Source organism: Eurypyga helias, unplaced genomic scaffold (genome assembly GCF_000690775.1).
Source record: "Eurypyga helias isolate BGI_N326 unplaced genomic scaffold, ASM69077v1 scaffold14887, whole genome shotgun sequence".
Taxonomy (NCBI): domain Eukaryota; kingdom Metazoa; phylum Chordata; class Aves; order Eurypygiformes; family Eurypygidae; genus Eurypyga; species Eurypyga helias.
The window spans coordinates 69,740-83,483 of NW_010259984.1; the positions used below are offsets into that span (position 1 = coordinate 69,740).

The following is a 13,744-nucleotide window of genomic DNA, read 5'->3' on the forward strand; positions in this document are numbered from 1 at the left end:
TGGAATTAAAAAAATTATTATTCCAGTGAGTGTCCATTGGATGCAGCGGTGATTGCCATATCACCACGGGGTCAGCTGTCTGCAAGGCAAAGGCGGGGGCCCCGCTGGCTGGCTCTGAGCCTGTGGGACCATTCCATCATGTGCTGTCCCTCCTCCCACAGCCCCCCACCAGCAGGCTATCCAAGCAGAGCATCAAACCCCTGGTGCCAAACCCTTCCTTCTCTCTGAGGTGTTTAAACTCCCAAGTTAATTGAATGGGCATCTTCTCCCTGCCGACAGCGGAAAGGCTCTGAGCTGCTTCCTGGAGGTGGAACAGGCTCAAAACTCGCAAACTGATGGCTGTGTCATGGCTGTAACGAGAACAGTTCAAGCACTCTGCAGTATTGCTGGAGATGCCAATTAAATGAACAAATCCCACTAGCAGCACACTCTTGAGAAATAAAATTGAAGTCTGTTATGTTTCTGATAGTGCAGTGAAAAGGAACTATTGTGGAGCCCAAGTGAGCCTGATCCACCGTGGTCCCATACAGCAGTGAAACATGCAGAAGGGTTTTCCTACCGCTCCAGAGTTAGGGCAGCAAAACACGCAGGCGGCTGAAGGAGCCCTGAAAGATCTCACCAAGGAGGTCGCCTGAAAGATGTGCCGAGCTTAGCCCCAGCTGTCTGCCTCCAGCTTGTTCCGCTGTGTCCTTCAACATAAGCATCCCCTCATCCCTGCGGAATTGGGAGTGGAAACCCAAAGGGAGCAGTGCCCGATCAGGACGGAGGCCAACATGCGGGGAGAGCTTGCCACCTGACAGTCCTTGCTCAGCAACCTCGGTGCTGGGGAACCCCACCAGCATGCTTCACGGCCACTCAGCTGGGCAGAGGCTGTCGGTAGCCCCTTTGCCTCCTGCTTCACTTGCCATCCAGATATTTGCCTTTTCAACTAATGAGCTACCTAGCACTTGCACAGAGGAAAACCCACGGCCTCTCCCCATGGATATCGCCTTGTCGCGGGGGAGCCAGTTCAACCAAAACCTGTGTAGCTGCCTGCTAGAAGACCCACATCTGGGTGCTAGCCCTGCCTTGCCCGCTGCTGAGCCCACCGACAGCGGTCCGTGGGGACCTCTTTTTTCCTCCAAATGATTAAATGTACAAGATTTTGTGCAGATTGCTGTTGGTAAAGCGACAGAAGCTTGTCACTGTGTCTAAATCTTCTCATTCTGGGATGTCTTTCCTTTTGGAGGCATATTCACACTTGCAGCTCAAGCAAGAGAGAAAAGGCAGAGACTGTGAAAGAAAAAAAGCTTGTGCCTGCTGATCCTTACATGCATCCCACATGGATACGTGCATCAGGATGGGGGCAGTTGCTCAACTGCTTCAGGATTACTCACATAGGCAGGGACTTGCATGCGGCAGCCCGAATTAACCTGAGCTGTCAGGAGAATTCGGTGCTTGATATGACGTGATTCACGGATGTGGGCTTGGGCTTTAAGCACACCCCTTCCTGAGGCTTTTGTCCACCTAGCTGTTTCTTTTCTTAAATTCTTCTGATTGCCCAGATCCAAACAAACCACAGAAAGGGAAATACACAGGAGCCTGAGCCAGAGGCACAGGCACACATGAGAAAGAGACCGTGTGGTAGGAATTCACCAGCCTGACGCTGGCAGGTGCCCACATCCTCCCAGTTTGGGCACAGCAGAAATGATGGGGGAAACCAACGCACCCCTATGACCCCAAGCACTCCCTGCTTGCACCCCAGTGAGGCTGTCGGGATGGTGAGGGAAGTCGGGGTTGTGGCTCTCTGGCCGTGATCCCAGCGGGTAAAACGGAAGAAGAAGAGTCACTGCCAAGCGGGGCGGTGCGAAGCAGAGGGTGCATGCCAGTGGGTCATAAGCCATCTGTGTCAGTGCATGTGTAACCCAAGCTGTCCCAGTGTGTCTCTACTCCCTGTGTTGCAGGGAAGGTGGGCGCTCACTGTCCGCCCTCCGATCCGGCTGCGGTGGGAGTCGCAGGAAGAAGTGCTGCTGCCCTATTCCCCCACACCCACTTTCTGCCCAGACCTACTGGAGACGGGGCTGCTGGGCAGGAAGGCAAAGTGGCTCTGTGATGCCCTGGCCAAGCTCCCTGCTGAGCTTGGCAGGGGCAAGCGGATGAGGAGCCAAAGTCTCTGTGCCCACAGCAAGCGCGCGAATAAGCCTTGGGAAGCCAGGGGAGGCCTGAGCTGGCCCATCTCCTGCCCGGCATTACGCCATTGCAGCACCTTCTGGAGGGGGGTTTTCTAATTTTCACTTGTCAGCTCTAAAACACCCTGCGTATTGTTCAAAAATCTGTCTCTCTGAACACCTGCATCTGCAAACGTGGCACACTCGCAGTGCCGGGGGCGGGGGTGAGCTGAGAAGAGGGTCACTGTTGGCTCTTGGGTTACTGCAGGCAGGAGCTGGCGACCCTCGGCAAGGTGCATAGGTTGCAGCTGCCCATGCGACACGCAGAAGGATTTTCTTGTCCCGGAGGGAATAGCAGCCAAACAAATGAAGCAACTGAAGGGAAAAGCCTGCACCTGGGCTATCAGCCCTGCCCAGAGGTATTAAAAAAGAAGACAGAGGGTAATGAGGGGAGTAAAAGGACACCTAGCCTTCCTGTTTTACAAAGGAGTGGAGAAGAGAGACCAGGTGATGTTGGTGTGATGTCTCATTTTCTTCAGAATCAGGGGTTAGCAGAGGTCTTCCCCTCGGAAAAGAACAGGGCAAAGAAATGGATCTTTGTCTCTTTAAGATGAGACGAACTGCCACTCTTAGTCATATATCTTTACTGCACCCTAGGGTTATAAAAACATACATCTTCATTTTGAAAGTCTTTTATTACATCCATAAACATCAGATTGCAGCTGACTGTTCCGTGGATGAGAATGTCCTAGTACTCCAAGTGAGTTTTGACAGGGGGAGGGAGTGAAAGTAAGATTGTTGGGTTTGGTTTTTGGGTTTGTTTTTTTTTTTTTACTGGAACGGTGTTTATAGGGAACGTGTCAGTCTCTGGCATGCTACAGCCACTGTCAGAGAGCTGAGCAGCACCAAAGTGAGAGGACACGGGTTTCTCTGCTTATTCTTACCGTTGGACTTGGGTGCCATCCCAGGTGCTGCATACGGTAAGCTTTCCGCCTGCCTTAAATAGGGCGCCGCGTTTGCTTTTTTTTGGAGCTTGGGTTTTCAAGTGGGTTTGTGAGAAAACTGAAAAATGGGTCTCTGTGAAAAGAACTAATCTCTTCATTTGCTCTGCTAGCCACTCTGCTGGGAGTTGGATCACGGGGGGGGAAACAAGAAGACGGAATTAGATCTGAGGCTTTTGGAGCACAGAGTGCTTGCTCCGGTTTAGAGACACGGGGGTAACAGCCAGATCGCTTTGACCAGAAAAGCAAATGATCTTGACAACTATTTCTGACATCTCTAATACCTGAGGAATTGCAAATCCTTTCAACAGGTACAAGAGCTGTTATTGAGAAATATGTTGTAAATGCCGAGCTCTATTTCTGCCTGAACTGTTTTGCCTGGGCGATTGCACTCGTGAGGCATCATTCTCCCTCGGGCAAGTGCAAGGAGTAGGTTCAGAAATGCCATCGGGGTATTTCTGCGTAGGGCGTAAATGGGTGTTCCGTAATCTGTGGTGATTACATGAGAGCATGCAATGTTTCAATTCCTTGAGCGTGAGAAACCAAGACTACATCCACACTGCAGGCACGGGAACGACTGCAGCACAGTGCAGTTTAAATTAGCTGCTGGGGGGAAGTAGGAGCAATCTCGGAACAACAGCTCACAGCTCAGCAAAGGTGATTTATGCTTTCCCTGTCTGTGTGAATACAGTGTGGACAGACTGAAAGATGTGAAAACATTGCTATCATACTTCTTCCTTCCTTCCTAACACGTACTGTCCCTGGAAATCTAGTGTTTTTTAAGGACTCTTGCTTTTCCCTGCGTTAGGGATTGCAATCCCGTGATGATCTCGGGAAAGGCTAGGGCTTACCAGGCTGACTTTTCCAAGCTGGCTGAAGTGCCTGAGCACTGGAGTTGGCAGTGGGAGGTGGGGAGCTACCGGTTCAAGTGCTCCCAGCATGGCTGCTGCAGCTCGGGCAGCAATGAGATCCCCATGGGTGCTTCCCTGTGGCAGCTATGCCCAAGTTATGCTCTCCAGGGAAAAGGGGTTAGGGAACTTGTGCCCTGCTACGTCCAGCCCAGAAACTGGAAAGCGCAGACCTCGTTCTTCACGGATAATCACTTTGACAGCTCACGTTTTCCTGAAGTTTATGCATAGCAGTACAATCCTTACGAATTTTCTCCAAAAACTTGGTGTCCAGGATAATATCCCAGTGCAAATCTGGAAAACAAGCTGGGTTTTCTTGTGTTGATTAGGTGTTGCGTTGTTCGCGGGCACTGTGGCACGGTGTGCCGATGGTGTAGAGACAGCCGCGTGAGCCAGACCTTTCAAAAGCAGACGGCGATTCTGGCTGTCCCACCCAAGAAATGCGAAAGCGGTTTCCTTTCCAGAGAGTGCTGCCTTAAAACAAGCCACCTCTCAGAGACCCAGCACTCCTTGACTGTAATCTGCAGGCAGAGGAAGGTGGGTGAGACGAGGCGTCATTCCCAAATTCTGTCACTGTCCAAAGGACCAGAATGACTTTTTGGCTAAATGCCTCATCACCATAACTGGAAGTCTGTGGATGCCACTTTTCGGGATGGGGGGTGGGTTGAGGGTGACTTCTTTCCTCTGTCATTTTCTGTTATGTTTCCCTCCTTTTTTTTTCAGAGAAAGAAGAATTGTTCCAGAATTTACTGGGACAGATTGCTGAGCAGTTCTCAAGGTAAGAAGCTGAACACCATTATTAATTTAAAATACTATTTCTCTTGTCAGCCTGAAGTGAAATTTTCAGAAGAGTCAGAGGGGCATTTAAAAACTCTTTCAAATCCCATTCTTCCTGCCAAATTTAGGCCTGGTACACATTATTTCCTGATGATCAAATACAGTATCTTAAACCAAAACCAATTTTAGTTATTATCTTTGATCTAAAAAGGAGATGAAGTATTAAATATAAATGTTCCTATTGTGCTCCTGCCCTCTTAGAAAGCAAAAGAAATGTTTCTTTGTTGAACCGTCAAATCATCAGATTTGTTTAATTTTCCCCTTTATCACCCAAACGTGTCTCTCCTGCAAGAGGATTTCTGAACATCTGCATAGCTGTTTAATTTATTCCAGCTGTTTTCAATAAAACAGATTAATCCCACCACAGCTCAGCAAATCCCCAGCATAACTCAAAAGGAGGGGGGCTTCAGAGTGTGCAAACACCAAGATGCTGCTGTTAGGCGAAGCATTATCAATTTAACTTTGCTTCCCTAGGGGGTACAATAACAAGTCACTGCGGAGAGAGGGGGTGATGAAGTGTTGCACAGCCACAGTACGTTCCCAGGGCCATAACAAAATCATTTGTTGTTAATTTTTCTGAAAACTAAATTCGTGTGTATTTTCTGCCTAAATTTTAGCATCTCCATGGAAAATATTCTTTTCTTTATGGCAACCACTGTTGGACTGCTCAGTCCTCTGAAAAATGTAGACATTTCTAGGAGAAGCCTTTTGCACGTAGGGTCGGTACGGCACTAAATCTATAACATTAATACATGAGGGTTTTCTTTTCAGGGTTTTTAAAATCAATGAGCTGAAAACGGAAGTAGCTAATCACTTGGCAATGCTGGAGAAAAAGGTTGAATGTGAGTGTCCCTTTATTCGTATCACAGTGGGAAATGGTGCGTCAGAACTCCCTGCCTCGCTGTCCTCGCTGTACCCCCACCCCCACCCTGCTCCTCACAGGCCCTCTGCCTTCTCCAGTGGCTCGTAATTTGGCTGGCCTTGAGCCTGCCAGCCGGGCTGGGGCATGGGGAAGGCGGGAGCTCATGGTGGCACCGGCTGGCGGGGCAGGCCCGCGGAGGGACACCTGCCTCGGCAGGCATCCGGAGTGCCCTGGCGAGCTCCCCTTCAGGGCCCATCAAGCCCCCCACCAAGCTTTGGGCCTGGGCCCACGACTGCCTGATGCCATCTCCTTGCAGCAGAGGGTCTCCACTGCCCACCTCCCCGTCCTCCAGCTCCAGGCCCCTCGGCCTGCCCTCCCACGTCCCCTCATGCCCTATCCCTCACTCCCAGCCCCTCATCACCTCACCTGCACCCAGCGGTGACCCCCCCTTTGCCTCTGCACAAGCATTCCCTGCAAAACACCCCCCCCAACACACCTATGCCCCAGCGCTTGCTGCCATATTCTGCAATGAATTAAAGGGGTACTGCAGCTGCCTGCCGTCTGCTTTAAGTTAGATATTTGCACAGGCCAAACGCGTTGCCTTGCGGACAGACTTTCTCCTTTCAGAAACCCATTTGCTGCGTACGAAGCAGCTGGGGGGTGCTTGCTGCCAATGGGGGCCAAGCACCCAGACCCGCCTGCATTTCTGCTCAGTGCCATGTCACACACTCTGCTCTGCTGGGAAAAGGCCGGACACGGGGTGAGGCCCTTCCCGCGGCACGCGTGCATGTTGCACGTGCAGCACAAACACACCCCAATACTGCAGCATCCCTGAATGGGCGGCGTGGCACAGGTGGAAATACAGCTGGAGGGCACCTCGCGGCATCCCCAGGGGCGGTAATTTCTGGGCTAAGAAAGCGGGCGTTCCCCCCTCACTGGCCATGTTGCTTGGCAGACTACTAGACAGCATCAATTCCCTCGCTTGTTCAGCGTGTTAACAGCAATACAACTGTATTCAGTCACCGTGCAACAACCAAGTTAAGTCCATCTAGTCAAAGAGCTCCTTTTCTGTAGTTCTTTTGTTTCTGTCCTCCATGCAGCATCTGACTACTTGTTTTTTCAGTATGTTATGGAGAACACAGGCCCCAGAAAGGCAGAGAAGGGGTGTGAACAAGGCACTGTGGCACAGCACCGTTTTTGACACCAAAGGCCACATCCTCGCTCGTATGCAGCACTTAAGTCAGGACCAGGCAAGAGTCTTCCCCGGCACTATAGCTGCAGAAAGCACTTGCTCACTAGGAGCTGGCTGGAGAAAAAAAAGAATTTCTGTTTTGTGAAAGAAGTTGTTTTCTTGAAATTTCCCCCCGACCATAGGCTACCTTGACCCTGCAGCTGCTGCATCAGACTGATGCCTTTGTCAACAAGGAAACGAACAAATATCCTTATTCAAAGTGCAGCTGCAGGGGAACCTCTCCCCGAGGCCACCCCAGCCACAGGCTCCTGGTGTGGTGGGAGCCTTCTGGTGATATCCATGGAGGGAGCACCGTACAGCGTGCCTATCCCCAGCACAGATCTCTGCAAGAAGCCTGGGTAGCAATCCCTCCCAGGCTGCTTGGCTGTCATTTACCCGAGGCTCCACTGATTTATTCTTTTGTCCAATCGAAAAGAAAGAAAGGAAAGAAGAAAGAAAAATTATCTCAGTCACTTTGTATTTTCTGTGAAACTTCTGACCAAGTCCAGTCCTCCGGGCCAAGAGCCATGGACTAGAGCACATGAAGCAAGCATTCCTGTGGGTCTTCCTATCCCCTTGGCAGCCCAGGCAAGCACCTCCCCCAGCCAGCTAAGGGCTGCTGTCAGCCACTGGCTCTCCCCGATGACACCCTGGGACCCCAGGTTGCACCCTGCAGACACGCTGCCTGTCAGCGCTGGCAGCCCACGGCAGCGGAGGGAGATAACGAAGTATTACATGCCGCTGCCGGCGGGGACAGGTTGTGCACTTGCACCCTCCGGCACTTCATTGCTGGTTTAGGGAAGGCAGCGTACCTAGAGGTGCTGTGCTGTGCAGGTGAACAGAATTCACTGGTCCCTAGATGAAGCTTCTTTCTGGAAGTGGGTCTTACCACCGATGGAAATAGCAGCAGATGTAGCAGTCTGCTGCCATTCTGCCTGAGCACTCGCGATCCCGTCTCCAGCAGCCTCAGCCTGTGGGAAGGAGCTCCCTGGGTTGCCTGTCTACAAGTGCACTCATCTGCTAGAAATCAGACTTCCAGAATCTGCAACAGAGCCAAATCTACATCATTTTGAAATAACCCCAGGCTTTCATGTTTAAAAAGCAAAACTGTTGGGGGGCAGGGAGTGTCCAACCTCCCTACTCCAGCTGGGCTCCCAGTGGGTGCTTTAGAAGACATGTTTCAGTGCTGGATTTAGCCCAAGGATTTTAGACAGCACAGGGTCTTTTCAGAAGGTATTTCTTGCTGCAAAATAATATAATGTGCCCTTAATCAGCACACATGACAAGGCCATTTATCATCTGTGAGCCAAATGTGAAAAGAATTGTGCTTTTGTTTTGCCTGTTCTCTTACCTCCTTCGGAGATCCATTTTCCACCACTTTCACATGTGATCTCCAGGATTTCTTCCCCAGGGGGAATGTGTGTGTGGGGATAAATGCTCATGACAGCACTACATCTGCACCTCACATAAAATGTTCTCAGCTTCCTTCCCATTACTGTCTAGAGACCACATCAGAGAGATGTGTTTTCAAGGAGCCAAATCTTTTAACTGATTTTCAAATCCCATCTAAATCTTGCGACTTGGAAAATGCGTCCACTCAGGGCAAGCATTTGGAATGCTTTGTCCTGTGGCTTGACTTACTCTGCTCCGGTGTTCACAGAGCAGCCCACACATGAATAAGGAACCTGGTAAAAATCCTGTACGATTTGTAAGCATCTCACATCTACCTTAAGAAAATAATTATGTAAATTCTCTCCTCCCCTGGAGAGGTTTTGGAAGAAAACTGAAGAGATGCAACACGAAAAAATGCTCAGGGCTGCCATTTTTCACCATAACTCCTCTTCTCTCTGCAGTTGCCTGTCCCACTTCCCTGTTGGTTTGATAACCCTGCTTTGCTCCTACTGCTTCAAATAGGCGCTGGCTACCATTTAGACAGCTTGGCAAATGGGCTACCCACAAACTTCTCCAGGATGAACGCACCAAGGTGGTACGTCACAGCGCAGGGCCTGCAGGTCAGCTGCAGCTCATCATCAACAGCTGAGCTGAGTACCAAAGAAGTCCAGCCAGATATCCAGAATGAAGTTACTGAATAAGTAGGACAGCATCTTGCCTGTATCATCACATTGTGATCACGCAAAGAAAATGCTTGTAATGATGCTGGACATAAAAACATTAACCTGGAAATGGGATTTTTAAATGGAGGGTGCCCCTGTAATCAAGCATAAATCAAAACCTTTTCCCTTTCCTCTCCTAATATGTGGCTTTTTGGACTCAGCTCACACACCTCTCTATTTTTCCCCTTTCCCAGTTCCAACAGCAATCTTTGCTGTTACTAGCATAAAGAAAATAAATCTGAGGTCTCTGCTTATCTACAGAGTTGTGCCCTTCCAAGGCAGTTTTTTATCACTTACATGCTACCCTCCAGATAAGTGTGATTTTGGCTATTATTTTCTAAGAAAGTGGCTGAATACTGATTGTACGATTGCACATTCCCTTGAGTTCCCTGAACCACAGCTTGTCCATGCAAACAATGAGTTCAGTAAAGAAATGAGCTGTGAAATGATTGCATATGGATGACATGTACTTAATAAATAGTGCTGCATTATGTCCTTGAGCATGCTGATAGTTCAACGAGAGGGAAGGAAAAGGGAGAGTATTCTCATACTTGCACCGCGTCAGGTTCTCACGGCAATGTGGAATGAAGTGCATTGCTGCATAAACAGGCAATCAAACTTTTTGCCTTGTGGCTCTCATAATTACATACAGAATGGGAATATAGGATTTCTTGTGCCACATGCAGAAATAACCTTTGATTACAAAATTGATTGTCAAAAAGTGACAGATCTTCAATACCAAAAAAAAAAATCGATCATTAGAGCAAAACTTTCAACATTTCTCTCTCTCCTGCATTCTCACTTCGGTTTCTCTGTAGCTAGCAATGCCTCTCAGAGCTCCTTAATGCTCTGCATGAACTTTCAAATTAAAACCTTTTATCTTAATGGGAATTCTAATCCTACCGGGACTTGTTTGCCTAGCTGCGCTTATCATCCCATCACGGGAGGGTTTTCTTTCTGCTCAGGATTTCCTTTGAGTCGTGTTCTACAGCAGACAAGTGAAGGCACCAGAACAGCCGACTGCTGCTAACAATCACAGAAAAGCTGAGACGTTATAGCCGTTCTGTGAATTAAAATACTGCAGCTATTATCTAAAATTGGCAGCAGAGAATTCCCATAGGTTTTCAAGATAATATCGTTTTGGCAGCACCTGCATATGTAAGAACCGGGGCAGACTGTAAGCGCTCGCTGGCTCACTGGATAAGCCCGCTGCTAAAGCCCTTTGAAATTTTGCACAATTGTGAAACAAGATCCTTCGACTTTTGCCATGGTAACGCCCCTGTTGTTTTCCTTTGTTGACAGTGGAAGGCCTGAAAGTAGTGGAGATTGAGAAATGCAAGAGCGACATTAAAAAGATGAGGGAGGAAATGGCAGCGAGAAGCAGCAGGTAAGTTCTGCTTTGGACCTAACCAAAGAAATAAGCATCTGGTTTCAAACCCTAATGCAACATTTCCGCAGAATTGAGTTACCTTCTGGGCTTAGAAGTAAAGGAGCAAGGAAACCAATAACCATTAAGGACAGTGGCTTTAATTTAACATTTGGAGATCTATAGCCATTCATCTGTTAAAATAGCCTGGGCCGCGGGAATAGAGAAAAAGGTCTTGCAACCAAGAGTTGTTTTTCACCACAGGCAATGGGAATTCTTCATCCAGATTTACTAGGAGAGAGGGAAAGGGAAAAGAACTTCTGTGAAGTGCAGTGTTTGGTTGGAAACCAGCTAGCGCTCAAATCAGCTCCAATATATTCTGGGAAAATATCAAATAAATATGTAGCAGCCCTTCTAATTATGATTTCATGCTATTATAAAACATCCATTTCAATTTCAACAAGAAATTGGGAATTTACTTCTAATTCAAGGGCTCACTGTGATTGTGAAGCTTGGTTTCGCTGTAGTAAAAACAACAGCAGAAAAAATTGCATTTTGTACGGTACGCGGTCTCAGCTGGAAAGCCTGCCCCCGTGTCACTGAAATACCCCATTAGGACAAACAAATCTTCACCGTGAGATTATGAATACTTCTGGGAAGGTTGCTGAAGAGGGATATGCTGTCTAGCTCAAAGTGTGGGTGAAGGGGATTTTTCTCAGCAAATGAAACTATGCCATCTTGACAGCCTCTCTCTTTTCCTTCATTTGGGGTCAAATTCTCTGACCCTTAATCAAAGCTGTTTCCTATTGAGGGCAATGGTAGATTTGCTAAAAGAATTAGGCTTTATAATCACGCACTTTTATAAATTTTGCTATCCAGATATGTCAGGAGGCACAGTGTTAATACACTCCTGTTAAATTTGAGGCCAATTCAGCTGTCATACTAGTATAAATGCAGAGCAACATTATTAACCTCAGGTCTGCTCCAGATTTATACCGGTGGGATGGGTTGCAGGTTGCCCCAGGACTTGCATCATTTCTTGTTGGGGTGCGTGAGGAATTCTCATTAGAAAAATCAGAGCTCAGACTGGGAGCAAACGCGAAAGCACGTATGCTGCTTTGTGCCGGCTGTGATGGGAGCGACGTGTGTGCCCTTGCATGTGTCTTTACTTTTCCTCGACTGTCGTGGGGAGCTGGCAGGGCTGCACTTACCAGCGTAGCGACGTACGAGCAGACGGGGAGTTAGAACCCAAAAAGAAGTTATGACCGCTTCCCGTTCACCCAGTTGCCACCACATGCGCCAGGAAGTACGAGACTGTCCCAGCAGCAGCCGTGACTCATTCCTGTCCCAGATCTTGTCACCTTACAGTCTGTACTTTGCAGTATCAACAGCAAGCTGTTAACAAGAAAAGCAGGAGTGGGGAATGCTGTGTCTGCCCAGTGCAGCTGGCTCCAGCTGAGGTGTAGTCTTTGCGGACAGCTTCTAGCGGGATATGACAGCCGCCAAAAGCTGGAAGCCAGCATGGAGCGTGATGCTGGAAAGCTGTGGTGAAATGGGTGTGGTGCTCCACAGCAGGTAGTGCTGGGCAGAGGCACCCAAGCTAGCTTGCTCTGAGCTTGCACTGCAGAGCTGCTTTAGCCGAAGTGGGAGGTTAACTTACCCTGCTCAGCATCATTGTGCTCTATCGGTGTGGCAGGTCGCAGCTCTTTGTGGTTGTCTTGAGTTGAGTCTTCCTCTTCTCGGCTGCACAAAAGCTCCTCGTCCTTGCACAAAATTCTGCCCATAGATTATCTGTACCCTAAGGGCTTGGGTCTCACAGCAGCAGCTAGACCTGGCCAGGTTCAGCGTACAACCAGGGGTGGCTACAAGGCACCTCTTCTTGCTATGAGGGTGAGGAAAGGATGCTCCTTCATGGCTGGCCATTAAGAGGGACCCCGTCGGGAGCTGCCGAGGAATGAGCTGTGGTTCCCTCTTCCTGAGAAACCACAGCTCTGCAGGAGCCATGCCACTAGCAGGCGGTGACACCAGCCTAGGGGTGCTTCAGCACAGAGCAGCTGAGAAAGCTGTCTCCCATTGGCATGAGATACGGGTGTGCTGAGGGGGGACAGAGGCATCCTAGGACAAATGGAAATGGTTTTGCTCCTGTGTAGACCTGCCATCCTTTGTGCAATGTCCTTTGCTATAATAATAGGACATGACAGTTGCATTAGAGATCACTTGAAATTTAATTATTGTATATAAGTATGTGTGAGTGCCTATATTCCTTCAATAATATCACAGTGTACACAGCTGTATTCTTATATGTTTATGTATTCTTTTGTGAGACTTGCTGTCACATTACCAAACGAGAGTAAGGATGAACAGCTAAGTTTATAAAAGTACTCATACACAGTGAATTGTGCACCTCTCCAGAAGAGCAAAGTAGGCCCACTTTCATCCCCTCGGGTTGCTTTTTTTGCTAGTCTGGCTTTCACGCTCACCTCTGGCAGAGGCTAATAACATTGTGGTGTCATTTAAAGTCATGATCATTTGCAGATAACAGTTTTACATTTGGAAAGGTCTGATGCATCCTGTCTCTGGTGTGTTCCCCAGTGTGGTAGGATGAAGGCTTCAGTGTCTTACTACAGCTGGGAATTACAGATCGTTGGCTGACCCTCAGCTAACCCTGGCAGCCAGTTCCAATTAGGGCAAGGAATGCCCCAATCTCCCTGGTTTTATTCTACTAATACTCCTCACAGTGGAGTTTTGAGGAAACAGCTTTAGAAACGATTAAGTCAGCTTTTCACCAACTGAGAATCTCCTTAAACAGGGCAGGAAAAGGCAGCTGGGTGAAGCCAGCTGACCACCGTGAACTATATGATGTAACTTTTGTGGGATTCAGACAACACCACCAGAAATGATGGCAGACATCAATGTGAAGAGGGGAAAAGTAGAGAGACCTGGACTAATTCCCAAAGGAGACAAGAAGCACTTTAAAAAACAAACAAACAAACAAAACCCCAAACACAATACAGAATATGAAAAACAATTTAAAAAGGGACAAATTAAGTTAATGGAATAACTTAATTGGCTTCTTTGGAGGAGTTCTTTTAGCTTCATTTGGCAGGAGGCTTTAAAAATGAGAAAGGGTAATCCAAGTATTAAGACTAGAGGGATAAATGCAAAATCAAGCAGACCAGCTTCACATGAGAGTTATTAAAGTCCATGTGACCAACTACCTGGGAAACAGAATGTTAAATTAAAGTATCATGATTGCCATGGGTGATACCACAGTGCTC

General features: G+C 48.3%; 1 protein-coding gene across 4 annotated transcripts in view; it reads left to right on the forward strand.

Annotated features, from left to right (window-relative positions):
* PDE9A (phosphodiesterase 9A) overlaps positions 1–13,744 on the forward strand; it is a 48,650-nt gene that overhangs the window by 17,292 nt on the left and 17,614 nt on the right. For 2 of the 4 annotated variants that reach the window (XM_010154864.1, XM_010154865.1), the window contains 3 exons: positions 4,780–4,834; positions 5,665–5,735; positions 10,403–10,487. In XM_010154864.1, coding sequence (XP_010153166.1) covers positions 4,780–4,834; positions 5,665–5,735; positions 10,403–10,487 — 211 coding nt within the window. The remainder of the gene's footprint in view (positions 1–4,779; positions 4,835–5,664; positions 5,736–10,402; positions 10,488–13,744) is intronic. The other 2 variants (XM_010154866.1, XM_010154867.1) reach the window with 1 other exon arrangement.